General features: G+C 42.1%; 1 protein-coding gene across 12 annotated transcripts in view; it reads left to right on the top strand.

The window, feature by feature from the left end:
* DOCK10 (dedicator of cytokinesis 10) overlaps nt 1–26,833 on the top strand; it is a 161,045-nt gene that overhangs the window by 28,346 nt on the left and 105,866 nt on the right. For 2 of the 12 annotated variants that reach the window (XM_054205109.1, XM_054205108.1), the window contains exon 1: nt 19,123–19,574. The exons of the other annotated variants lie outside the window; for them this stretch is intronic. In XM_054205109.1, the coding sequence (XP_054061084.1) occupies nt 19,473–19,574 (102 nt within the window). In that variant the 5' untranslated portion in view covers nt 19,123–19,472. Of the gene's footprint in view, nt 1–19,122; nt 19,575–26,833 lie in introns of those variants that run through there. 12 annotated transcript variants of the gene reach the window in all.

Here is a 26,833-nt window from a genome sequence, read left to right as displayed (position 1 = left end):
ATGTGTATTATTACTGTGCCTTTTCATTTAGAAGCAGTTAATTATGTAACTATCTATAATGTTTTGCCATTGAGCTTTGCAGTTAGGCTTAGTAATGATGTGGAGACCTAGAGAGTTGCGAAGAAAGTGCTTCAGAGCATTCTGTGGCAGAAATGAATGGTCCCGTTTCCACCAGAATTTGTGTCTCTTGAAAAGAGCACCATGATAAAGAGGGCTGGAGGCTACTGGACCTTAATAAAACATGTGTTATGGTCCTAACAGATTATGATTTTTGCCCTTGGTCTGTTGTAGATCATTGAAGTTTATGTCTGGGTCATACAGTGGAGACGACTATGTAGACAAGCAAAAGAGTGTTTAGTTCACAATGTCATTATGAACGTTGTGCAGATGCCAGGAGCTAGCCTGATCCCAACGAGATTACTGTTTTCATGTCTGAGGGCAGTGAGTGATTGGGGTACCCAAAGAAGAGAGACAAGGAAATCCCAAAATGCAGAATATCTGACGTATACTGATCGCCAGAGGCTGTCGGCTCCTGTCAGCTGAGGATCTGACATTTTATCTTTTCATGCCTTCAGATGAAATGGTCCTCCTCTTTGGAGCTTGTGTGCCACTGGCTATATGCTCCCTACTGAGAGTGTTAGTATTTGGTATTGCTTTCAGGAGATAAACTATGCCTTCTTTTTGAATGGCTTTTATAAGTACCCAGGCTCTGCTGCGTGTTCTTGCAAGTTTGCCTGTCTCATGTGAAGCAAAAGTAAAATCTTAATGTTGCCTTGATACGGAAAGCAGTCCCCAGGCAGAGCCTAAAATGCTTCCAATAAGTATACAGCTCTATAGATGTGCCCCATTTTCCTTTGTTAATCCCTGAAGGGGAGCATCCTGGTAGGATATTCTTCTAGGAATTGTGCCTTTGCCAGTGGCACTCCAAGTGGGAGATGCTGTGAGTGCATGCTCCGTGAGGGAAGAAAGGGACACGACCTGAGTACAACCTCCAGCTGTTGCTTATCAGCCACCTACTAATTACTGCATGAAACTGTTCGGCAACACAGCAGGTATTTCTAGCATTCTAGTCCTTGCAGAAAGTGAAGACTGATGTCTTTTATTCACAGAAATTATTTTTTTCTTCAGTTTGTTAGTTTGGAAATCTGTTTTTATCCTTTGGCAGGACAGATTGATAATTAATTTTCATTCTCGGCTGGATCCACAGAGCAGGGAGATGTGTCAGAAAGGCAAAACTGGAAATTCTTTGTCAATGACTATTGTGTGTCGTCTTCCCTTGGATGCAATCCGGGCACTTGACAGAGCCATGCAAAATAAATATCCAAACAACCTCTAACTAGGTGTACAAGTTGCATCAATGTGTTCAGTGACTGCATTTAATAGAACATCTCGTTGCTTTCTGTACCTTTAAGAGTATGTGTGTAAGAGCTGATCTGCAAAATTAGTCCATCAGATGGTGAGGTTTGAGATATTAAAAATCTATGTAGAGTGAATGCAAATGACTGTACGTGCTGTTTCTGCAAGAAAAAGGAGAAGAGGAAGATGCCTGAAGGAAGAAAACTTAGTACATGGGGTTTTGTGGAACTGTTTGATGTTTGGAGTGGGGGCCCTAACGTTTAGGATGATGCTTTGCATTTGGAACTTGTGACTTGCAAAGCAAGTTGAGCTTTATCTAGTAGGTCATTCTTTGTTTTTTCATGTGATTTATTATGAATTGTGGCAGCTGCAATTTGTGTGGAAGATAAGAGCAAAGTGTGATATTTGAGGATATGATTCTCCTCTCCAAACCCACCCCCCCTTGCCCTTGGTAACCAGTTACACAAAAACATGGTAAAATGTTTTGTATTTTGAATAAAATACTGTAACTTGAATGGACATGTTAACTTGAATGCAGCAACAGCAAAGTGACAATACTACTTTCTTTATTCAGTTTTTCACCTTTGAAAAGAGACAGCTCGCAGAGATTTTCTCTGCTCTTTCCAGTTACAGAAGAAGTAAGAGAACCTCCCCTGTTGCAAGATGCAGGATGGCTGCTCTGCCCTGGCATACGCGTGGGGCTGAGGCACTGCCTGAGCTGCTTCTCAGGTCACTTAGTCTGCAAACATAATTTTAGTCTTCTAAAAGTAGTACAAACAATAAAAGCATGCCTTTGAGAATTTTTCCTCATCTAATACTAGAGCTTACCTCCAGAATTGTGTTCCTTAAGTTTTGTTGCATGATTTGTGTTGATTTTATGTTTCTTGTTGAAATAATTCAGTTCACGCCTTTCCTCATTTGTATGCATTTACCTACTGAAAATTTGTACTGTACATGTACTAAGTGCTATCAGTAGATGGCAACTCTAACAATTGCAATATCTCTGACTCATGACTTACTGGTTTTGTAGGTGGGAATGTGTCTGTGTGTACCCAGATGGGGAGGACTTGCAGTGCCTTTTGGAGGTCGGCATGAGGCTCAACTCTGGGAACAGAAGGGTGTTCTCTTCCTCTGGTGTCTTGGAGGAGGGATTGTCTTTGGAAAGCCAGACTACCCAGGGCTGTAAAGTTCAAAAGAAAAATTCAAAATATTCATATCATTTAGCTCAAGTCAGAAGCTTCAATGTGTAATACATTTTTAAGCAACAATAAACATATGTAGCTTTATTTGACCTCAGTCAACTTCCACTTCAGTCCCCGACCTCAGCAGGAACAGAAACAGGCCTGTGTTTGAATAAATGAGTAACATTAGAGTGCAAAGAGGAAAAGTAGTAAGCGAAGCACAAAATGCAGTTCTAGTTCAGAGCCATTTTTGCAGCTGTTCCGGTTATCTTTGTGATTTCTTTGCCCACTGTGCCTAACGCTCAGCAGGCCCGCTGGTAACTGCGGGAGGGGTTCCCAGCCTCTTCCCTTCGGTGCGGGAGCTCCAGGGGGGTCAGTGGGTTCCGCACCCTCCTCAGCACAGCAGCCTGGGAGGGATGGTGTCCATCCCCCTTCTTCTGAGCACTGTTTGTTCTTCAATGCTGAAAGGCTTTTGGTTTGGTTTTGGCTTTTACCAGTTTAGGCATCAGCTATGGCTCTGCGTATAATTCCTTAAGTACAGAGGAGAACGAGCCCAAGATGTGGATCTGTTTTCATACTTCAGGGTGTTGCAGTAACATTTAAAGTATGCATATGGTTGAAAAAGAGATGGTGTTAAAAACAATCTTTTTCCACTAAGCAAATCTTCTCCATCTGACTTTATTACTCTGAGCAACAATGTTTTATATTGCCTTCACTTCTTATTAGTGTTGCAGCAACGTGTGTAGTATGACAGTATATGGAATGAAATTATTATGAATCTGGTAACCAAATTCATACGGCAGCTTATGAAGAGCATGGACTCCAAACAATAAAGTGATGAAAATGTCCTCCTACATAAGAGGAATTTATTATCTTTTATTTTTTAAAAGAGAAGCAAGCTACTGATTTGTAAGCAATGCATACCTGAAAGAGTAGGGTATAAATTAAAGGGGCGCAGAAAAGTCTCTGTAAGTAGCAGTCCTTGGAAGTACTTTGGGAAGGCTTTCTGATTCTAGGCATTTGACAAAAATCACAGTTTAAGATGTGTGCTCAGGCGGCTTCTTGGGACAGAGTAACTTTGACCTATTGAAAGACGAAGTAACTTGATCAAAGACAAAAAGAGAGAGAGAAACAAACACACATAAGGGGGGGGGGAGGGGGAAACACCAAAAAACCAAAACCCCAACACTTCAGGTTTTTCAGTCTTTGGCCATCTGCAGCCACGCTCCTTTGCGTAATAAGCACATTTATAAACAAATCTATGCACACACATGCTTGATTTGTTGCAATTTTGTCTGTGATGCTCTGTCTGCAGTTCCGCTTGGCTCTAGCTCTGATGGGCTGTAGCAAATGCCAGCTTTCCATGTTTCCCTTGATCATTTTGCTCTTTGGATCTTCCCACAGAGGAAGGTTAGGGGAGTTAAGGAAAAAAAACAACCCAGTAATCTGGTGGGTCTGGGACTTTGGAATTGGGTGACCTATAGTTGTAGGAACCTCAAGCTATTTACATGGTGTGGTGCCCTCATACACCAAATCAGCCATCAGTACAGATCTTGACTTTATGTTTGTCTGCTTTCCTATGTTTATTATTACCTATTAAATACTTGAATAGATTATAAAAAAACCCCCAACTGATAAACTCTGGGTAATAATAGAGAGATGAACACAGCTTTAAATGCCAAGTGCTAGGCACAGGGTGACCCATCTAAAATAACCACAATAATGTCTTTGAAGATCTGGAGAGATTAAGAAAATGCTTTGAAATGTATTTCACACAGAATTTGGTAGGGGTATTTTGTTTCATGCTGTCAGTAAGCAGTGTAGTGTTGGACAGAAATATGAAATGTGTATATGTATATATACACACACGTATATATGTGAATTTGTGACCAGCAGCCTCTAGGTCTATTTTCAGAGACGTTGTCTGTTGGGTTTTTTTGGGTTTTGTGGTTTTTTTGTTTGTTTGTTTGTTTGTTTTTACGTGCATCTTGGGCTGCACAAGTACTTCCAAACTCATAACTCAGTTCGAATAATTTGGGTTTTTTCCTTCCGCAGTGAGGTTTTAGGGGATGCGTGCCTGCTGCTGGCACTGTGCTGACCAGGCTATATGGGTGGGTTAGCTTGGCAGTCAGCATCCGCAGAAATGGAGTGGGAGCCTGCTACCATATCTTGGCTGAGAAGCGTTGTCCCATGCTGCTCAAGCTCCATTACAGCAACATGTCTCCATTAGCAGGATCGCTACCCATAGCTCTCGGGAGACGGGCTGGGGTGGCACAGGCAGTATGTATGAGCCAGAAGGATGCAGAAATCCACCTGCCATGCTTCACGCATGCCCCCAGCATGTCTCAGGTGTTTGTGCTGCATTACCAGTGAGCGCCTGCCTGCCTGTGAGCATCTGCAGCTGGAGCTCCGACCTGTGCCGCATGGGGCAGCTGGGGAGCCTCTGGCTGGGTGGGCGAGTGGCAGCGGGGTGGCAGCAGTGCTTCTCATCTTAGTGTGTATGCGCTGTCCTTGGCCCAGGCTCTGGTAAACTGGTTCTCTTCTGCTGAGCGTGCTGAGCTGCAGCTGGTTCAAGAAGCATACAAAGGAACGGTAAATTAAACTTACACACTCAGAAAGTGATATTAGTGCCAGTCCTAAGCCTTTGCCTCTCGCTGGCATTAACTTACCTCTGGCTGCAGTACCGAGGGCTAGGCTGGGCTTTACTTTTTGTGCTGTTGGTAGGTATAGAATCTTCTGAATAGAGCTGATCTAGTTTTAAATGCATATAGCTGAGTCCAGGCCTTTGGCTACAAACACAAGGGTATTGATTTAGCTTGGAAACAACTATGGCTGTAAGAGGTACGCTGAGCGAGGAAGGGAGCCATAAAGAAACTGGGGCCCTCAGAGAACGCCAGCCAACCGAAAGTACTGCCAAAGTAAAAGCTGTTGGGAGAGGCAAAGGGGGGAGGGAGAGTTGTCGAGGCAAAGACAGTGTGTAAGAGAGGAAGAGTTCAGTGATGAGAAAGAGAGAAGCCAAGTGGAAAATGCTATTTCTTCTCATCTGAAATTAATTAGACACACTGCTGTTAGACTTTGGTAAAACTTGATTTTTGAGGGCGAGCCACCGCTGCTCTATGTTGACACATCAAGATATTCTGATACTGCTTTTTCCTCCTTCCTTTTTGGTTTTGCTTCACAGTGAGTATACCTCTTCCTACTGATGTTAATCCCTCCTCCCTTGCCCTTCTTCCCCCCCGTCCTTCCCAAAGTGGAAAACTGTCTTCTGTTTTGACTTCAGGACAAATGCACTCCAGTCTCCTCCTGGGTGGATTAGAAATCTGAGCGGAGTGTGACAGAACTGTTCCTGATATTTCTCACTTCCATGATGTTTCTTCTTTACAGCAGTAATCTTAATACGCTTGGTCTAAACCCAGTTTAAAGAAATCAGAATTCCAGTTCATCGCATTTAAGACAAAAGCCTTATGCAAAGTTCCGTTGCTCAGGAGAGATGAAGAGATATATCTCCGAGCCTTTATCTCCACACTTCATACTCTTCCATCAATCGGAATCATTTGGTTTTAATGCATGTGGAAAGTCTTTGTTGCTCCATAGCCTCCCCAGCAACTTCTGCCCAGCAAAGCAGGGTAGCGTGGCACAGTGCAACAGGAGTCATTTCACTTAATAGCAGCTGCTGAACCATTCCACCATCAGCTGTGGCAGAAAGATAAATCAAGGAGCAGAGACTGTGAGTACATCTACAGTGTAAACTGAAGTGTGATTACTGTGTGCTGTAAAACCTAGCGTGGCTAGCACTGGTGAGCTTCGCTTTTTCTGTGCATCCCAGGGGGGTTGACACCTGATTTCTAGAAACTCTCAAGAGATTCTGACTTCTAGATTACATTTCCTGAATTATACAAGGCTTTGATGAAAGGCATCACCACCTCATGGCTACTGCCATGTGTGGGTGAATGCAGACTAGTTCCAGGTTGCGATACCTCCTGTAGCTTCAGAGGAACTGGACAAACACAGGCAAAGGGTTTTGATGTTCCCTTAACCAAAGAAAGGTTTGTAAAGGCAAAACACAGGATTTAATTTCTAAGGCTAAGCAGCATTTCAGCATATTTGAGTTTGTCAGCTAGCACTATCTGGCAGCTCTGCTATTATGAGTCAAACAAGAAATGAATTATCTGCCAAAGTACTCAAGTAACTGAACTCTTGTTCCGTGCAATAGTGTTGTCTCAGGAATACAGAGACAAGCATGGTGTTTTCTGAGTGTTTGGAGCTAAAGAAGATGGAGGAAGGCAGAGTGTCTACGGAATACAGGAACAGTTCCTCGTCTTTTAGCTTTTGAATCACTTCCTTGAATAATTAAGGCTTCCAACTTGAGTTAGTAATTGGAGTGAGGAATATTACCGCGGAGAAAGGATTAGGATTCAGCACCAAAGCGTGTCACATGAATACTTCAGGGTGTTTTGGGTGGCAAGGATCTGACATCATCTCAGGGCACTATTCCAAGTCTACTGTAACTGAAGCTGGCTCAGACCATGGATCACAATCTCCAACACTGAGGTGTGGTAGCTGTGCATATGTGCACACATTTCCAGTCAGAAAGAATCTGATTCTTTCATTGTTCTGGTGCTCAATTATTTCAGTTCTTCCGGGACTCTTATTTTAAAGTTGGGGAACTCTGTAAATACATACATATTATAAGAAATGTACATTTTTCATCTTGTTAATTTGGTGCCTCTCCAGAACAAAATGTTATGTTCTGTCTAAACAGAAAGAATTTGTGTGCAATATCTTACTTCTACATTTGCAGTCTGTTAATAGTTATTGCCAATTTGTGGTTAACTTAAAACATAATAGATTCTCTGTGTGTGGTTTTCGATGAAAAATAGCCATTGTAATCTTTGTCAGACTTCTTTCTGCCTCAGGGATCACTCTGTGTACAGCGTATGGAACCAATTGAATTGAACACTTCATGCCTTTGGTGTTTGTTTTTCCTCACTTCTCATCTGTCAACTGCTGTGCTCATTTTCTTTTCATTAGTATTGATACTTGCTTGAAGATGAGATGGCCAGATTTAGTTGTCGGTTATATGTGTGCAAATCCAGCAGGATAAGGTTTTGACTTAATGCAGTAAAACAGAGCAGAAGTGTAATTTTGTGCTGCTTGCATGTTTCTCTCCAAAAAAAAGAAATCATGAAGTTAGAGTGGAAAATGTGTGTGGCCTTGCTGGAACAATCAGCGGTTAGCTATGAAACTAGAATGTTGGGAGTTGAACATCATGTTACCGATCACTCATAACTTTGGCGTTTCAATAAGGGTTTGGTGTTACCTTGATGTTTTCCACAGGTTATGACTTCTGTGCTAAAATTAGCTCTTTCAGAGGGTAAGCCTTAACAGTAAAGTGATGAATTACTAAAATGTAGATTTCTGGAACCAGATGGCTCCACTGTCCTTTTTGAGATATTTCTTGCATTAGTAAATGATGTGCAAGCATGCGTTGCAGCTATCTCTATAGGAGATCTGATCTTAATGGGATTACAGAGGAGGACAAGTTCTTGGGAGAAACAGAGCTTGGAACTGGCCCTATTTTTTTCTCGCTTTTGGATACTTGTGGCTTAAAGGTAAAGAATAAAAAGTGTTCACACAGATGATCTGCATTTCTTTCATTTCAGTGCCTTAGCTCTTTTCCTGTCTTTAACCCATTCTCCCACGTGCTTGAGGAGCCTTTTCTCATCTCCCTAGAGCTCCCTAGAAAAAGCAAGCAGGCACAGAGCATCCAGCTGCCTGTTCCATCTCTCCACCTGCCAGCTGGCGCTTGTGCCTGAATTTGCTTATTCAGGCTGTGACTCTGTTCTGGCTTTTTGCAGTGCTTGAGTTCCTGCGGCTATTGACCACTGTTAGCTCTTTGGTTTTAAGCAAGGGCACAGCCCATTAGGAGGTGCAGTGATCTAAGCAGTTATCTAAAAGCTTGTTTGTTGCCAGGAATGTCCGGTTTCTTTGGCCTTACAACCTTGCAGTTGGGCCTCCTTTTATCTTTTAACTGGCCTGTTACAAAAGAAGCCAAGTCCCTCATGGGCTGCCTGCTCCCAGGTGTTAGACATGTGCTCCATAACACATCCTTCGGGTGAATGTGAGCTGCAGATGTGTGGAAGATACAGGAAGTAATCCAAAGCTCGAATCTCGTATGTCCAGTAGAAAACATTTACTGTTTCTATGCAGACTTTTAATGAATATATTTTCCAATATTTAAGATACGTGTCATATTTTGTTGTTCATGATACATCTGCTGATTCTTTGTGATGACCGTTTACCCCTGTAGCACCTGTTTTTGTTTCTACTGACACTGTAGCAGAGACAGCAGTTGGGGAAGGACTCGTGATGGGAGTGTTCGTGCATCTGTCACTTGTGTTTGTTCAGAACACCCTCCCTGGCCCCGACCAAGCAGCTCTGACAGAGAGCATGCTCACTCCTCAGATGCTTGTGTAAATGCAAAATATTTCAGTAGAATGTTTGGAAGTATAGAGAAAACTCCTGAACACAGTTTGAACTGAAGAACTATTTGGAAATAATAGAAATGTTTACTAACATGTGCTTAACTCTGGTTTTTTTTATGTGAAAGATAAAAGTGAATGCAAGCCTGGAATTGTACCAATATGGTTTTGCCTTACTTCTCCGAATCTAATTGAAACTGTAAATATCGGTTGATAAAATGTTATTCTAAAACGTTTTCACAATATAAAAAAGACAGTTCTTGAAGAATGCACCAAAAAGGACCTGCCCAAATGAAATGTTTGAGAGATGAGTCGACATAAAAGTTTGTACCAGCTCCCACTGAGAAGTTTCTTTACACAGTATTTTTAAGCTGCCAAAAGCTTTTGTATGTACTAAGAGCTTGCCAATTTTCCTTTTTTAAATGAAATCAAAGGCAATTTTAAGTTACATGAGCCTGCAAAAAGAATCTGAATTGGTGGCTAAACATTGCTTTTTGTAAAATGCATTCAAAAGACAACTGTATTTCTTGGAAATATTTTTGCAAAAGGATTGGCTCCTTGAGTCAGACCGTGTCTGCAGTGTTTCAGGCAGAACAAGGAGCTGAGTGAGGAGGAACTGCAGAAAACTCTACTTTATTTCCTATTCGCATCCTTTTCTGGCACTTATTTATGCCTGGCTGTAGTGTGTATTTGTAGGAAATCATAAGTTAACCTCTTAGCTTCTGATTTCCTGACCAATTCTTTTGTACCCAGGTCAAGTGGTGCTTGATAGAAATACGAGTCAGGATGTTCCAGCTGTTGCTACAGTAAGAGGGAATTTTCTGGACTTCCCAGAATTTCCAAATTAAAAAAGCCCCAGAATTTCCAAATTAAAAAAATACCCTCTTGGTACAGAGTCAGGTTGTCAACGACCAGTTTAGGTTTGATGATAAGGCAAGAGTGACGGTGCAAGGGTTTGTCTTTGCATGTTGGATACACAGAGCAAGACGTGGGAGTGGGGAGGAAAACACAAGGGCGGGAATACTGGCTTACACTCATCCCATCAGAGAGAGTCATCCAGAGAAGTCAAAGGAATTACTATGATTCATGGCCCTGCCTTGCAGAGGCTGGGACCTGGAAGCTTACAGCAGCTTTACTGTGTTCAGAATGACATAGTTTTGGTCCTGCTTTCCATCTCACTGAGAAATCATAAATAAATTTTGCTTTTTGATCTGTCCTTGGATAGCAGAGTTCCATAGCAGCTTCTTGGGAGGGCTTTAATACCTCCTACAATTCAAAACAGACTTACTGAAACTGGAAAAATCAGAGTGGGGTGAGGAGGATCAACAAAGCTAGTGCATGACTATGCATATAGACAATGACTGGACCTGGGCTGGTCTGAAAAATAACTATGAGGGGATGTGGTGGAAGTCATAAAAATCAAGAATGGTCAGAGACATGTAGGCTTTGCTTGCACTTTCTTTGCTCAACAAAAGAAGTAGGGATCATCAAATGAAACTAATCAGGGGGAGCAAGTTTGGACGAAAAAAATTTCGCTGAATGAATATTAAAACTGGATTTCCTTGCCACAAAATGTTTAGCATCTCTGGTGTCTGTGTAGGTTTGAAGAGCGACTGGAAAAATCTTTGAGTCTTCGAGAACTAGTAAATATGCATATGCCATCTCAGGCTGGGAACCTGCACGAGTGGAAATTGGAAGAGCGTTCAGGAGAAATACTGTTGTATTGACTGTTTTCTGTACTTTTACCTAAGCATCTGTAGATTCTCACAGGTGCAGGAATCTGGGTTAAATGAACTTCCATCCTACCCAGTATGACCATGCTTACATAAACTGGAATTTAGTGTGGCATCCAGGTGAACATTCAGTACTTCATTTGCTATTGTAATGGTATTGTACTTGGCATTGTCTTGCTTCTTACACGTGCAAGCGTGTCAGCTTGGTTGACTCCGCTCCCGTGAATGATTTTGCATTTGTTGCAGGTCACGGTCCCTGTGCACGGGCCTTTATTGCAGGTCGGCTGGTACGTGGTACCTTGTCTGTGCATCAGGACCTGCAGCAGCCCACTGGGTACTCTTTGCTGTGAGCCTGGGATAACTGAGAGAGTAGAATTTGATGGATTTTTTTTATTTTTTTATTTTTTTGGCCAAGGTTGGGGTTATATTTACTTTTAATACCTTTACACAGGCTTTCATAAACTGTAGGGCTCACTCTGGGATCCTACCCACAGCCACTTTGGTATTTCCCTGGAGTTTTTTTACCTTCTTATTTTGGAAATACTGAAGATTGGACATTTGTTATAAGTTTCAATTAGGATTAGCAGTTTTTAATTAAGAAATTGAAAACAAAGCCTGGAGAGGTGAAACAATTCTCTGGGTGTACAGAAAGTTATGTCAGAGTGAGGTGTTGTCACTATTAAACTATACAGTTTTGCTTTCTGTGTTCCAAGAGATCAGTAAGAGAAGGGGAATGTCAAAAGGATGCAAGTTGTCTTTTTCTCTCTTCTACATACCAAGCTTAACTAATGTAAATCTGACTTGCAGGGTTTTATATTTCACTCCTTTTTTGCTAAAATAAGAAAATAATCTTGCTTAGCTGCTTTTGAAATATGTGCGCTTTTTCTCCCTTCCAAAATGCCATTATTTAGCTTTCAATTATAGGATCCAGATGATGAATTATTATATGCAGTTGCTTTCTTAATTGCTTGAGATACCCACAGGCGCTAGAAGAGACTATACAGGAATGTGTAACATTGAATATATGTTACAACTATGTGATATCAAACACAACAATAGCTGTACAGTCAGCTTGCACATATGTCAAGGGAAGTGTATTTTAGTATGTAGAAAAAACAATGAAGAGGATCCCAGGTTCTTTTATGTCAATATTATGGCATTGTAGATGTTGATTTTGACCTTGAGCAAATGAGTGAGTTGCCTGACCTCCTTTTGCTTCAGTTATTCCAGCTGGAAAATTGGGTGAAAATGTGGATTCTCTTTATAAACCAGATGTTGTTTGATCTGAGCTTTTCTTGGTAAAGAAAAAGAAAAATAATTTCTGCAATGTAGTGTAGACATGAATAGCAAGTATTAGAATTACAATCAGAAAAGCATGCAGCAGAAGCCACAATCACAGCAGCATCGGCATGTCTGGAGATAGTAAATTTAGATGATTAAATTATTTAATCGCCTTTTATGGGCCTTCATCACTATGTGTTTTGTTACCAAGGGCTGATTCCAGTCCAAGTAGATGAAAACAAAAGGGTAATATTTGTTTGAAATGTTCCAATGGATCAAATTAAAGAAGAAATTAAAGTAATTGCATATTTTGCTTTTGTACACATCAGCAGGATGACATTGCTAATGGAAAGTTTATTCTTCCAACCTGATGGCTGATGTAAGAAGGTTTTGTTTACTAAAGAGAGTAAGTATAGCCTTATTTCTGTCCAACCTGTACAAAGATACCTGGAACAAAAGCTCCTGATGACTGTGCTCAGTTGTGCTATGTGTGAGTATGCAGCTCCACTGTGCAGCAGAGACCCTCACACAAAAACGACCAGCGGGTATCACCACAGCACAGCACCAGCACCCTCTATTCTTGCTCGCCCCGTGGCTGCTGCCTCCAGAGGGCTCAGCGGGTAGATGAGGAACTGGCAGCAGGCATGAGATCCGCGATGCTGTTTTTCTGTAGGTGATACATGAACCTGTTGGAGCAAGTCCAGAGGAGGGCCACAGAGATGATCAGAGGCCAAAGCACCTCTCCTGTGAGGACAGGCTGAGAGAGTTGGGGCTGTTCAGCCTGGAGAAGAAAAGTCTCTGGGGAGACCTTAGAGCAGCCTTTCAGTGCTACAGGAAAGCTGGGGAGGGACTCTTTATCAGGGAGTGGAGTGATAGGACACGGGGTAATGGCTTTAAACCAGAAGAGGGGAGATTTAGATTAGATATTAGGAAGAAATTCTGTACTGTGAGGATGGTGAGACACTAGAACAGGTTGCCCAGAGAAGTTGTGGCTTCCCCATCCCTGGAGGTGTTCAAGGCCAGGTTGAATGGAGCTTTGAGCAGCCTGGTCTAGCGGGAGGTGTCACAGCACATGGCAGGGGGGCTGGAACTAAGTGATCTTTAAAGTCCCTTCCACCTCTAACTATTCTATGACACTGTGTGGCCGTAGCTGGAGGCCTTTGGGGTTGCATCATCAGGTTCTACAAGGCCCTTCTCCGTCCAGTGGCAAGGGAATGTATTATATTCATGCCAGGTGCGGGTGGGTTTCTAACTTGGAAAGGTGCTGAAATGACGCTGCTGTTGTGTTCGTGTTCTTGTGGCATTGGCTGGTAGAAACATTGCTGTGGCCAGGAGAGAGTGGCAAGGTGTGGGAGCGGGAGGGGCTGCTGCTGGCTCGGCTCAGCCCGCCTTCCACACGGGAGAACAGCCAGGCGGTTTTTAGGAGCGGTAAAATCAGCAAAGGGGTCATAAGTGGCTTTTGGAGCGTGGGCCTTGCCAGCAACCTCTTGTGAGTGCTTAAAAGGCCATTCTGAGGCGACGAAATATAGGTCTTTTAAGGGCCCTGAAGCGCCGTGTGCCGGATCAGGCTGGGAGCCGACAGACTGCCCTCCCCGAGGCCTTCTCCTCACCCCACCCAGGGGACACTTCCAGCTACAGATGAATCTTATCAGCTCTGGCAAAGTGCAAAGAGATGGGCCGCCGAGGGCTCCTCACGCCACCAGTTTATCCAGAAGGTGTGTTTTAGCCTTTCAGGCAGGGCAGAGAAATGCAGCAGCCTCTCACAAATTAGTTCTGCCTGAGTGCACTGATATCTGGGGCATAAGGTGAAGGCCCAGAGGAAGGAGTAGCTGAGATCAGCGCGCTGCCGGGCTGGGAAGAAAAGAAATGGATTGACGTAGGTGGAGTCACTGACATCGGGGACTGTTAATTGGAAAGACGTGTTAGCAGACCTCTGACAAATGTAAGGGGCTTCTTTTCATGGGTATTTATGCAGGGGCATTGTTGCCCTGCCTTGGAGAGCTCACCTTGTGTGCTGATGGCGTTTCTAGCGTGATGGATTCCCGGCCCTCTGCCTGGTCAGAGCTAGCTGTATGGATTTGTAGGCAAAATGCAGCGTCAGCTGTTCTAATGGCTTCATGCAGGGTTTGTGTGCAAAGGCTGACGTTTCAGCTTAAGTTGTTAGACCATAAGTGGAGTCACATTTCTCAAAAACCAGTGTAATTTGCTTCCAGTTGATTCAATGCTAGCGTGACTTCGCAAAAGGTTGCTTCATATGTAGTTTTTCCGAACTAAATTGTTTTACCTTTCTGTCTGAATTGTTTTGGTTTTATATTTTCACCCTCTTTAAAAGACCAAACATTTTCAAACCGTAGACTAATACTGAACATTTAATTCCAAAAGATCATATCTTCTTGATGTCCACTCTCCCTCCCCCATCTTTGATGCCATAGGGATCGGGAGGGAGGTAACGAGGGCTTCCCGCATTGTCTGCTAGCCGCTCCGTTTCTGGTCCCAGTGTAGCGATCTGCTTTACCCATCCAGCATGAAGCTGTTAGCCAGTGCAGTTTTTCCATGCATTCACAAACCGCTACAGAACATGCACTATTCCTGGCGCCTGGAAGATGCAGATAAGACAAACATGGGTATATGGTCACTTTTAGTCTCACAGTCCCATTAGTAGATTTTTGGCAAACATATCTGAAAATACATGCAGTGTGTTGCCACTCACTACAGTCAATTTCCTAGAAAGCACTCTGACCACACCAAGGGTGGAAAATTATATTGGATGCAGCTTGCTTTGTCCAAATGCAAAACTGACTCCTAGCAGCGTTGCCCTGCTGCACCGCTTGGGGTGTGACAGTGATGGTGGGCTTGTTGGGAGGCTGAAATTGAAGTCCAGGTGAGGAATATATGAAAAGCAGCATCAGTTTGTACTAATATAGCTTATCTCCTGGCACTGCCTGCGTGCTGTGGGGTATTAACTGTGTTGAGTATACCAGCAAGGTCTCCAAATTTTGTGACTTCTGCATCCTACATCCATAATATGGGATAGAAAAGGATGGAAGGCTATGTGCAGTAAGTTTTGTGTTTTTTCGTTTTTTTTTAATAAAAATAATTTTAAAAATTAATTTATTTTTTAAAAAAATAATAGCCTTTTGTGACTCTCTCCAGGGTACCATATTTTTTCTTCTCACCGGTACCTGAGATGATAGCTGGCCATGTGCTAAAGTCATGGTTGTGAGGTGCAGAATTGTTTCTGTTTCTGCTCCAAGGGCTGGATGTTTGGCATGGCTGTTTGGTTTTTCTTCAACAACTTTATTGCTGTGGTTCTACCAGGAACTCTGACGTACTGGAAATGCCACAAGCCATTCAAGGGAAGCAGGCAGGTATCTTATCTGCACTCTGCCAAGTGGCAAAGCGTTAAGTTTGTCAGCCAGATTTCTCAGTACTGGTCTATGCTCCAGACTGTCTGAATGGCAGCATCACTGTCATCGTGGTGGTCTTAGTTTATAAATTAAGTAAGTTTCGTTACGCGAGGTTTGTCTTTCATTTCAGAATTTAATTTCAGAATAGGCATAATACGCAGTTGATGCACCTTGTTGCAGCAAAAGGAGTTTTCATACTTATTAATTAAACTGCCTTTCTCAAATCTGTTAAACAGAAGGCCTGAGTTGGGATTAGGCGCATAATGACTGTGGATGTGCAGTTATTTATATATACATGGACATAAGTCAAGATGATGTTTTTGACTTGCACTGTGTTTGTACATGTCAGCATTGCCCCCAGTCAGAAGTCCTGAGCTGAAGGGAAGCATTCATTCCCTGAAACTTGCTGTGAATTCGATCTTTGCATGTGATTTTTTTTTTTTCTTTTCCCCTCCTCTAACTTTGAGGGGAAAAAAAAAAAAAGCCAGTGTGGCTAACTGAAGCTTCATTTCTCGATCCTTCTTGATTGAAGGTGGTAGATTATATTATTTTAGGAGGACAGTATGGTGAATTTAGTATATCCTACACAGCTACTTAAATATTTAGCCTGTTTGGGAGTGTATTTTATGTTGGTTGAAAATAAACACTTTAGGGACTAAATCTTTCTATCTTTCTACGGCTGCTGGCAAAGCAGTAGTGAAATTCATTTTGCAGTGATTGCACGACATACGGTAGCAGTGCATTAGTTTTGTCCAGCAGTATGTTTTTACGTATTGCTGTATATCATAGATTCAAACTGAAGTCAATGAAGCGTGACAGTGAATAGATTTAAGAGGGAAATAAATTAAGTTGGACAGAAGCTCTGGAAGAAATGTAGGAAAGAGAATAAAAAAGTTATTAAAGAATTCGTGACCCCTATCAGAAAACTGAATGCTCGTGGCTCTGAAGCAAATGGAATGCATAGCTGTTCCTTAACAGAAATAGAGATATCAAATGTTATTATTTTTTCCTATCTAGATATTAGTAGGTTTCTTCAAAATGCTGGGAACAGATGGAAATATTCAGCAAAGACAGCAGAGCAGATGGTAATTAAACACTGAATTGACCACCTTACATGTTTTATCATTTTTCTGAAGTGCTTCAAATTCCTTATTTTGACTGTAGGAATCTGGTACAGCAGTTCACAGAGGTAAACTAAGGCTTGTGGATTTCCTGTGACCAAATACCTCTTTTCTTAGGACAATTTGAGATATGGATAATACTTCTCACCTTGTACGTACTAGTTCTGAATTCAGAAGCAGCGCAGGAGCTTTATTCATATTAACATAACCATAACATATTACCGTAACCAATTTTGTGATCATCTTAAAGTACCTGATGACTTTAATTGAAGTTATAGAGAAGTCTTTGAGGAAAAATTAGGAAATCTTTTACAGTCACACTGATGCTAATGAAGTTTGCTTTGTACTTCTGCTGCAGGACAAAGCATTATTAGACGTTTGACTGGCAATGTTATTCCCCATTACAAGGGTAGAGGGATTTGCATTCAAAACAGATCTAAGAAAGTGGGATCTTTATTTGCAGTTGTTTACTATTCGTTCTGTTTATATCTCTGAGTGAATGCTATAGCTTACTTGTTACTTTATTGTTTCAACCTTTTAATGCCTTGGTGTTGAGAAAATACAACGCTCAGTGCCTGTAGCATCAAGTCTGAAAAACTGCCTATCAGAGATATGGAAATGAATGAGGTTTAATAATATTAAGAATGAAAATCTTTGGACAGAAGATACTCAGTGTATATTCAGAATAAATTGGATAAGGACCAGCTGGAAACTTGAACCTAAGTTCATCTTTTGTATTATTTGGGAGTAACGCAAGTTCATCAAAGTTACAGGAAGCGGTGGTGACCCTTATCTGGGTGGAAAGGACACCCTGGAAGCGCTCCTCGGTGCTGCTGGAGGCAGCTGAGGAAAAGAAAGATGGAGTCAGCTCGTTCTGAGTGACAGTCGACGAAAGGAGTCAATAGGCGAAGGAGCCTCTGAGAGGAACTGATACCTGCTTAAGGTTAAGCCAGCAGAGCTGATGGATCCAGCATTAAATTTAACTTCTGGCAAGAACCTCTTATCTTGGCAGCTGTGTTTACTATGTTATGTGAGAGGTACTTGGGATTCAGTATAGATAGCATGGTGGTTTGAGAGAAAACAAGCGTGATTCCAACTTGGTTAATGTTGCGGTGCTATATTGGTAGCCACTTGAAATGTCTGCATACCTTGGCAAAGGGTTTCTGTTGTCTTTTCTGTTTTCTAGAGCCAGACATAGATGCTTTTCACCACCAAGTAGGAGTACAGTGAAATCTGTCTTAAGCACTCACAGAGCAGGCTAGTAATGCTCCGTTTGGAGGAGGTGATCTTCTCAAAGACAAAGCTAGATTATGAAGGCAATGATGAGATGGGCTTTTAATTCGTGAAGTTGCACCATGTTTTATCCGTGGAATATGAAAGCAAGCTAATGAGACTGATGTGTTGTTTTGTAGTGCTCAGGTCAGACACGCTGGGCTCGGTGTAATGGCTCTTCTGGCATGGAAAATCCTGCATGTGGAACAATTGTGGAAATTCTGCAGAGGTTTGTTACTTTGGATCAAATGTTACTAACGCTGAAAAATGTGTGAAAGAGTTCAGATAACTCAGAATTATTTGCTGGAAAGAAAAGGAAAAGCCACTAAGAGTAAAGTTGCAGATCTCAGAGTACTGAATTGAAATAAGTCGTGAAAAAGATGCTCATCATCCAATTTGCAAAAAATCCAGAATGAAAAAGCAGAAAAACTGTCAATGTGTCTTAGTTATGCACACTGATATGAATAAAAAAACTAATGCATGCCACGTAAAGACTGTGTGCACAGGGGGAATGCAGCTTTGCTGCTACAGCAGGATGAATCCTCAGCTGGAACAAAAGAGAAGAAAAGGAGCTGTGTGTGTACACGCACATGTGTGGGCACTGAGGGCGTTTGTTCAGTTTTAAAAGACCTTTGTGCCCTGCCAGCCTTCAGACAGCTGAACATTGGGCTAGTCTCCTACCTTAATTAAGAACAGTTTGATTGCTTGTGCCACTGCTCCTATTGCCTCTGCAGTTCTGAGGCACTGAGTGAGGGGCTCCTGACCTGTGGGGGTGCTGCTGTGATTGCCCCCGCACAGGGCAGCAGGGTGGGGGAGCTGCTGTCATTGCCCCTGCTGGGGCATCTGGGGAACAGGCTTTGTCTGGCAGCTTCACTCTCACCTGAGATGGGAGCAGCGTTCAAGCAAGCAGTGATTTTTCTTCGTGAGCAGGTGACAAGCACTTCTAAACCCAGGTTTTTACAAGCCAGAAATGTATTTCGGATATTAGTATATAAATTTATTTGGCTTTCCCTTTTCATAACTGTCTGCAGATTTAGGAGTTTGTAGGATGCTTCCTCTTACTGATGTTTCACACCACTTTGAAAGGGGAACTGTTACCTTAGTCCAAAAGTCTCGGCCCCGGCAGCACAAACCTGTGGCTGTGTGCTCTGTGATTCAAGTCTGCTACCGAGGGGCTTGGTAGGAGGTGGTTGTTCTGTGAATGCCTTTTTTTAGCTTGCAGACATACGTGCACATGAAGTAAGAGTGCAGCCGTTTTGGCTTTCGAGTCAGGGAGGGTGGTGAGGAGAAAGGATGTAGTGGGTTTTGAGACAAAGATAGATGTTCAGTTGCAAACGTTTTTTCTACAACTTCCTATTTTGATTTGCATTAGAGGCGGGGGCTGGGTGCATTTATGGTTTAATGAGACACTCTTGCCTTAATAGCAGAATATTATTCACAGGAAGAAATGAGTTATCGCTGGTTTTCTTCTTCTTTCTGTTCAGTTACTGTGGATACAGCATGTAAGTTTTAGACATACTTCCCCTTGAACAGTATACGCAGCTTCCAGTTGTTATGCTGAAGCTGCTGAAGGAAAGAGGTTAAAGGAGCGCAGTTTTTAAGGAGAGATTTGTTTGCTGCTTGAATTCCTACGGATACAATGAGCTTTCGCGGGAGATTCAGAAGGGAGCCCAGTGAACTGCGGAAGAAAAGAAGGACCATTAGGCGAGTGAATCAAGGAGAAATTCACAGATTAAGCTGCGTGAGTATGCACCCATTCTTCCATCTCTTCTACAAAATTGCTAGGAAATTTCAGGTCAAACACTACACATAGGAGAGAGTAGGTTTTATTCCATGGTGTGTATGTAGGATCAGCTGTCTCATCAGTCTGTGTGACGAGGGACTGAACATTGGAGAATGATTACTGAAGTCTGAGACTGAAGCATGGGGAGTTCAGGAGTTTACAGAACTCAGGCGCATTAGGGAGACTGTTGTATAGCATCATGTTGTCGATCAGACACATACTGATAGCAGCATTGTCTCTCTGGCGCCTGGTAACTTGTGCTTGGTGGTTCCATGAAAATCAATAATGCTGGTTCTAGAGTAGAAAGGTTACTCTGTGCTATTTCAGATCTCATGATCTGCTATGGGCCGTTTGTGCCTCTTGGCCAGGAGGAGGAGGAGGAAGCCACTGTCCTCCTGCACTGCAGGGAGCAAATGGAGAAAGCTCCAGAGCCCTTGGTGGAAAGCTGGAGTGAGGTTCTGCCCTGCGAGGTAGATGGCAGCTTTGCCATCAATGGCTTCGGGCCAGGACTGCACCTCCTGTAACTCTGCTGCGTGACACTGGGCAGCTCATGTTAATGGCATTGTGCGTACACTTTTCTGAATGAAATTAAAACTGCAGACAATTTTAGGTAAAATGCTTAGAGCCTTCTGTTGAGAAGCCTTAGGCAAGTACTGGCTTTCAGTGCATACTGGAGGCGCTTTCAAGGCTATTCTGCATGTCCACTGCAATAAAGAACCAGTGATAATATGCTGAAGAAGATTATTTTCATCAGCTTTTTTAAGTAGGAAGGAAAATAACTGCAGTTGTAACAATTGGTCACAGGTTTGTTAAGATGATCTATGGTTCATCTAGTAGAGTGTTTGGGGTTTACTTGTGACTAGCTGCCATTTTGGACAGATATTTTACACGGAAATGAATCTTTTTGACAAGGCTACTTTACAGTGTAGTTCTGGCTGCCCTGAGCTATTGGCATGCAGTCAAAGATACCAAGTTTAAGTTTCATGGTCTTAGGTCCTAAGAACGAATGCTGGTGGTGCTGCTGAAAGCATCTAACCCTGGCAGTTTGCGAGACTTTGGTAGGAGGTAGGCACAGCTGCTTGACTTGTCCTCTTAAATCCAGGCTAGGATTTTTGTCATTATTGTAAAAATCCTGACTATACGTGACTAGTGCCCACCAGAAGTGGTTGAAGCCTTACAGGAAAGTAAGGCTGGAAATAAAACAGAGCTCGAATAATAACAATAAATCAGTAGCCTGCCTGCAGATAAAGTGGAATATATTTGTTCGTTTTTGCCTGTATCATCAGATAATAGAAGCTGAGAGTCTGTTCAGTTTAGTGGTGCCAAAGAACCTTTAAATTGTTGTGATTTCTAAGAGTCAATAAAATGTATCCTACTCTGACATAAAACTTAGAGCACTTTTAACTGTGTGCCTCTTGCCTTTGATTGGAAATAGGTAATGTGCCTTTTTCATCGGAGGCTTGTGGCTCATACTGTGCTTGCCATGAAGAGTCTGGCTGCTGGAACGTCAGGGATTTCAGAGGAATCTGTTCTGATTTCTGTTCTTTTCAGACATAAGATAGACTAAGATGGGGTCACTGTGTCACATTATTCTGTGGGCGTATTTCTCAGTACGCTTGCAGAGTGCTTAGCCCTTAGGAAAGGCGGTCACACTTGGCTTTACTTTTGTGGCTTGTGACCTGTGTCTTTCTACCCAATAGTTCATAATTGGAGCATGTTAAATCTTTGGCCTACGGGCACTTTTTGCTGTCAGCCAGGAGCCAATCTCTCCTTCATGCATCAGTCCTCCGCACCTCCGATGCTGCAGATTTCAAAGTGGTGTTAGCACCCACTGTAGCTGTGAGGGTTTTTGTATATGGGGACCTTATTCAAAGAGTGCATTTCTTAGTATACTACATTTAGACCTGTAATTTCTGTAGATGGACTTGTATTGTTTACTGGAGACTCTTTTCTTTTTGTAAGACTGATTATGATCTGATTAGTTTTAATTGATTGTAGGTTGTTGATTGAGCTCAGTGTCGTTGACCAGATTTTGCTCTCATTTACGTTCTGTGTGTGTAAATGACTTGATAGCTAGATAATTGATTGGGAGGATAGTTGATGTCAAGGAAACGATTATAATTTTAAAGTCATTGTGAGAGCTGAGTTTGTTATGGTCATGTATAGATGAACTACTTTTTACAGATAAAGCCTCTGTGGAAACACTTACAGTTATTTACTCAGACACGTAGCATGAAAAATATCTGTAACTCATGAAGAGGTAAGTAACCATAGTGTAGGTAGAAAAAGGGAGATATTCACTGAGTAAAATGAAGCAGAACAGCATATATGACATTTGCCCTACGGGACAGTGACTTATTACTAAGTACTCTCTAGAAGTCAAATGGTATTTTTGAAAAGTTTATTTAGAGCTAATGCAAACATTTTTGTCAGTTGTTTTTGCTTCAGGGGCTCCTGAAGTGGTTGAGCCCCTTTCAAAAAAGCTGTTTGCTCAGTCTACAGATCTAGGACTTTATACATCTAAATTTTAGTATTTAAGTGAAAATGGGCAATGTGGTTTGCTTATGCACTGTTGCAACTTCATCAGATTTGCAATAGTGATCAAAGTCTTTAGCATCAGAACATGATCTAATGAACAGAATTAGAATTTTCCCTTCAGTACTTAAAAAGTCTCCCTTGTACTCTGAAAACAAGGTCTACTAAAAAGAAATCTTTATTTTCAAACTAAATAAAAATGTTTTTAAAGACAATTCTGTTCTCCGCACAGTGTTATGTAAAATATGCCCCTGTTTTAGCAGCAGGTGTTGCTAGATGAGCGTGGTGGAGGAGCTAGGAATACCTGGCATATCCTGCCTTTGGTCCTTCCTCTGAACCTGTATGAAGACATGTGTGGGTGGATTGCTCCATCTCCCTTATTCACCCAGGTTGCACAAACCGGGGGTGCTGGTTTGATCTGATCTTGTTGCTACAACTGGTTCTATTATTGCTGTAGAGATGCTGTAGGTGTCAGAGCTGAGTTCCTATTTTGCTATGAGGGTCATCTGAGGGCCACTTAAGGGCAAAAATTATGAGTATCATTTTTTTTAATGTAGATTTTCCTTAGACTACAATGACTTTCTCTGTATATGTGAAGTTATATATGTGTGTGTGTGTTTGTATACGCAGACAGAATGAGAAGTGCTGTTTACATAAACTTTGTACTGGAAGCTTAAAAGCTTTCGTCAAATCCACTACGTGCAATTTGCAGGATGGTTTTGTTAACATTCCTCTTGGTGACCATGAATCTGCCCACCTAAGGCCACGCTAGAAAAAGCGAACATGAAGCAACGAGTGTTTACAGAATAGTTGAACTAGACTCAGACCAGCATCCCCTCTGTGGTGCCCAGGGCAGGACAATTCACTTCTCCTTTCCTGGGGTGAAGTAATCGTTAATGAGGCAAGTGGCCGCTTGGAGCATTCCAGCTCTGCCCCCCCAGTTCCTATCCCTTTATCCCTTCTTCCCAGTCCCCTTCCAGTGCATCCTACCTGTCCGTTCAGATGTCTCTATGAAGATGAGTGAATAATATCTTTGGCTTTTGCTTGCTTTCTTTATGAATAGATTCAGCGTGGTAGCTTTAAAGAAAACCTTTTGTTGCTCTAACTGCACTTCCCCCCCCCCTGCCCCGGCTGAGGTCAGGTAAGGGGAGTGAAGTGGCTGAGTGTTGCCAGGTTAGAGGTCCGTGTAAATTAAACTTTAAAAAACAACAACCCTTAAGATACTTTACAAGGCTTTCTTGTTTTTCCCCTGAAGTGACCTATGGGCAAATATTTAGTCTAGGCTTCAGAAGTACTCACTATTTGGAAGCTGTCACTTTTGACATTTTGAAAAGCCAATACATGAAATTTAATTTAAAAATTTAGCAGTTTCTATAGAGGTCTTGTTGTCAGTGGCATGATAATGCTGATTTTAGTAATTTTCTGATTAAATGAAATTTGTTTATCCTCTTCCTAAAAAGGGTTTTCAGCTACTGCATAAACACAGAGAACAAGCTGGTTGTTTCCTTGTTACCTTGAATATTTTGCAGACTATGTTGGTAGTTTTATCTAATGACTAAAATGGCAAGTGCTGGTCATTGAAGATGCACGTGCATTGATGCCCATGCATATGCCTTCCACATTCAGAAAGCGCCTCAGCGAGGCTACAATGCCAGGTGTATAATCATGGTTGCGAAACAGAATTCAGGAAACACTTATGACTAAGTCGAGCGTAGCATGAAGCACCCCCTCTCTCGCCCCAGGATGGGTGCTTTGCTGAACCAACAGTCCTGTGTGGCTTGCGCCTTTTAACCATAAGTGAGATAGTTTTACGAGGCCTAGTGCTTTCAAAATTCATAATGAAAGCAACGATGAATTCTAACTTGAGAAACAAAAGGTATCAGAAAGAGAAGGTTGCTCCCAGTTGCCTGAGAAGAGGTCTCTGTGGTTTGAGTAGTCTTAACCCTGGTCACTCGTCGGTTGGCTTGCTGGAGAAGTTACGTGTCTGTGTGCCACTGAAGTCTCCGGTGGCTGCAGCTGGCCCAGCAGTTAAAATGAAAATGATCTGTTAACTCATCCAGATGAGAGGTGTTTCCATTTTTCAAATATTTAGCACACTGAATTATCTTATGGTAACTCTTAAAGGAAAATATGCAAAGTAGACCCGTATAGATTTTGATTCACAAAACAATAAGTAATTTCCAGTGTAAGCAATTAGGATTCATCCCATCCAAGCTGTATTTGTACAGCATAAGCCTCATTTAATCAAGCAAATCCCTTATTTGTGTCAATCAGAATTTTCTTTGAATAAAGAGGCTTTAATGAAAGAAAATGACTTTTCACTTTCTTTATTCACAGCAGGATGTTCACAGGATCCCCTGCTTTTGTACTGCGTAAGCTGATAGGTAGTATAGCATTTTGGAAACCAATTTCTGAAACTCCAGGAATTTGGGGGTTTGAATCTTTCTGTAATTCTTTCCAATTTTCTCTGTACCAGAATCTTGTGGGAACTGGCAATCCCCTTAATGAAATTTATTGGCATGTCGGCTTCACTGCTGACGCTAAGGAGCGTATCAGTTGTGCTCTGTAGCCCTGAAAGACTGGCTGGATTCTTTCCAAGTGCCATTCTCCAAGGTTTGCTGAAAGACATGACAAATTAAACATTTTGGACCTGACAAGTGTACGTGTTTTAGGGTTGGAAGGGAGGGGGTGTCACAGAAATCTTTCTTTGTACCACCAATTTTAATAAATTTTATTGACTGTGGATCACATGCTGAGCCAAATGTAGCCTTTGTATGTGGCCAGAGAGTTTATTGACTGCAAATAGATGCATACCAGGCCAAGCAATCATAAAAATGGTGAGATCTAGAAAAAAAGGAGGGACCATCTGCCTGCTGGCTCTGGCTGTGCATCCCTGTCCTTTCCCCAGATACCTTTTGCAGACCCTGAATTTCCTCTCCTGTGCTTGATATGCAAAACTTATTTTCCTTAAAGAAAATCTATAACATCGTGTGGAGCATGTTGGGAGCGGAGAGAGGGCAGGCCTGTGGGGTGAGAGCGTTTTGAGTTGATGAGACCTGTCACTCCTAACTCAGCTGCTTGTGGGTGTTGGGGACACCATAGTCCTTCTGTGGCTGCACTGTGTCTGCTCACTGGTACAAATGCTGGTGTGGGACTTGTTGCCAGGAGCACATTTGGGCCTCTGGCTGCTCACCCCTCATCTCAGCTGCTGCGTCCAATGCAGATACCCTTCCTGTGGAAATCGTCGCCAGCATCAAACTGCTGTGCTGCCTTATGGTGGATTGAGACATACGGTGATCCTACAAAAAAGCGAAAGTTATGGTGACTCCAGAAAAAGTGAATGGTTTTCTAGCCTCAGCTTCATGCCTCAGAGCTGCTGGGCACTCAGTTTTGCTAGCACATCAGAAGACAGGGTTAAATTCAGCCTCTATGCTACACCTCTTCCAAAAGTCATGGAATCCCAACTAATGTTTAGCTTCAGTTTGGGCAGGCTTGGCAAAGAAATATTTAATTTCAATTGGCCCACCCTGGTGGGATAAAAATTAACTACATCTATTAACCGTATAAAAAAATATAAAGTCATCTATTATGCCAGAGACAATATTTAACTGGGGAAAAGAACAGAATAACAAGAAGTGTGAGAAGCACTTCACATTGATGTCATCCCAGGAAGTAATTTAATTTGCTGTTGTGAGTTTTAGTAGGATTGGGCTCGGTTAATCGTATCACTGGGAAGTCTGTAAAGAATGAAGGAAGGTGACGCTGTTATTTCATTAAGTGACCCTTCCTCTTGTAAATCTGCCCATTTCAGTATTTCAAATATATACTAGAATGAATTGTGATTTTAGACAAGCCATAGCTTGGATGAAATGTGAAGTCAGAGTCCTGCTTGATCTTGGCCAATCTAACCATCGCAGTTCTTTTGACTTTTTATGCCCATGCAGTGGATCCTCCTGTCATCAAGATATTTTAGTCAAGGTAACTGAAGTCCATCAGCTTAAATTCTTTATGGGTATCTGTTTCTTTAATTTTCTTCTTCCTGGCATGGGGAAGAGAAGAAACTCATTTAAACATCTGTATTAAATTCAATAAATTTTAGATACTCAGGATTTGGTGTCTGGGAATAATACGTCATTAAAGCATTAGAAAATCATAGCATTTGGTGTAGTTTATTTTTAGAATAGGGAAGTGCTTAGGATGACTATCCAGAGACTATTGGTCTCAGTTACATCATTTCCTCCTTTAATGAGCGTTCACAGAAATACAGCTTCAGGAGGATGATATGGAAGTCATTTTATCCTCTAATTATGAAGAGAAAATGGGTACTAGCATCAATGCATGATGTCTGTGCAGCTGGAGGCAAGCCAAGTACCATATCGGTCTCTGTAAAATCATTTATGTGGATATTTTTGGTCATTATTACTGGGAAAAATAGTGCTTTTGTACCTAGACCAGAAGATGATGGCCATCAAGCCGTACGTCACTGGTGGAATCTAGGCTGTTGCACCCCTGTGAAATTAAGTAATGATTATCCCTCTGTTGGCTCCGATGCTCATTAAAGGTCTCTTCACTGTTTAAAAAAAGAGTTAGGAAGAGTTGGCTTAACAACATACAGAAGTACGCTCCACAACACTGTGAGGGTGTGAGGTAAATTGTAGCAGGTGAGGAGTCAGAGTGCCTTT

This window comes from Rissa tridactyla, chromosome 6 (genome assembly GCF_028500815.1).
Source record: "Rissa tridactyla isolate bRisTri1 chromosome 6, bRisTri1.patW.cur.20221130, whole genome shotgun sequence".
Taxonomy (NCBI): domain Eukaryota; kingdom Metazoa; phylum Chordata; class Aves; order Charadriiformes; family Laridae; genus Rissa; species Rissa tridactyla.
The sequence above is the reverse complement of the archived record's forward strand: the minus strand, read 5'-3'. Positions and strand labels throughout refer to the sequence as shown.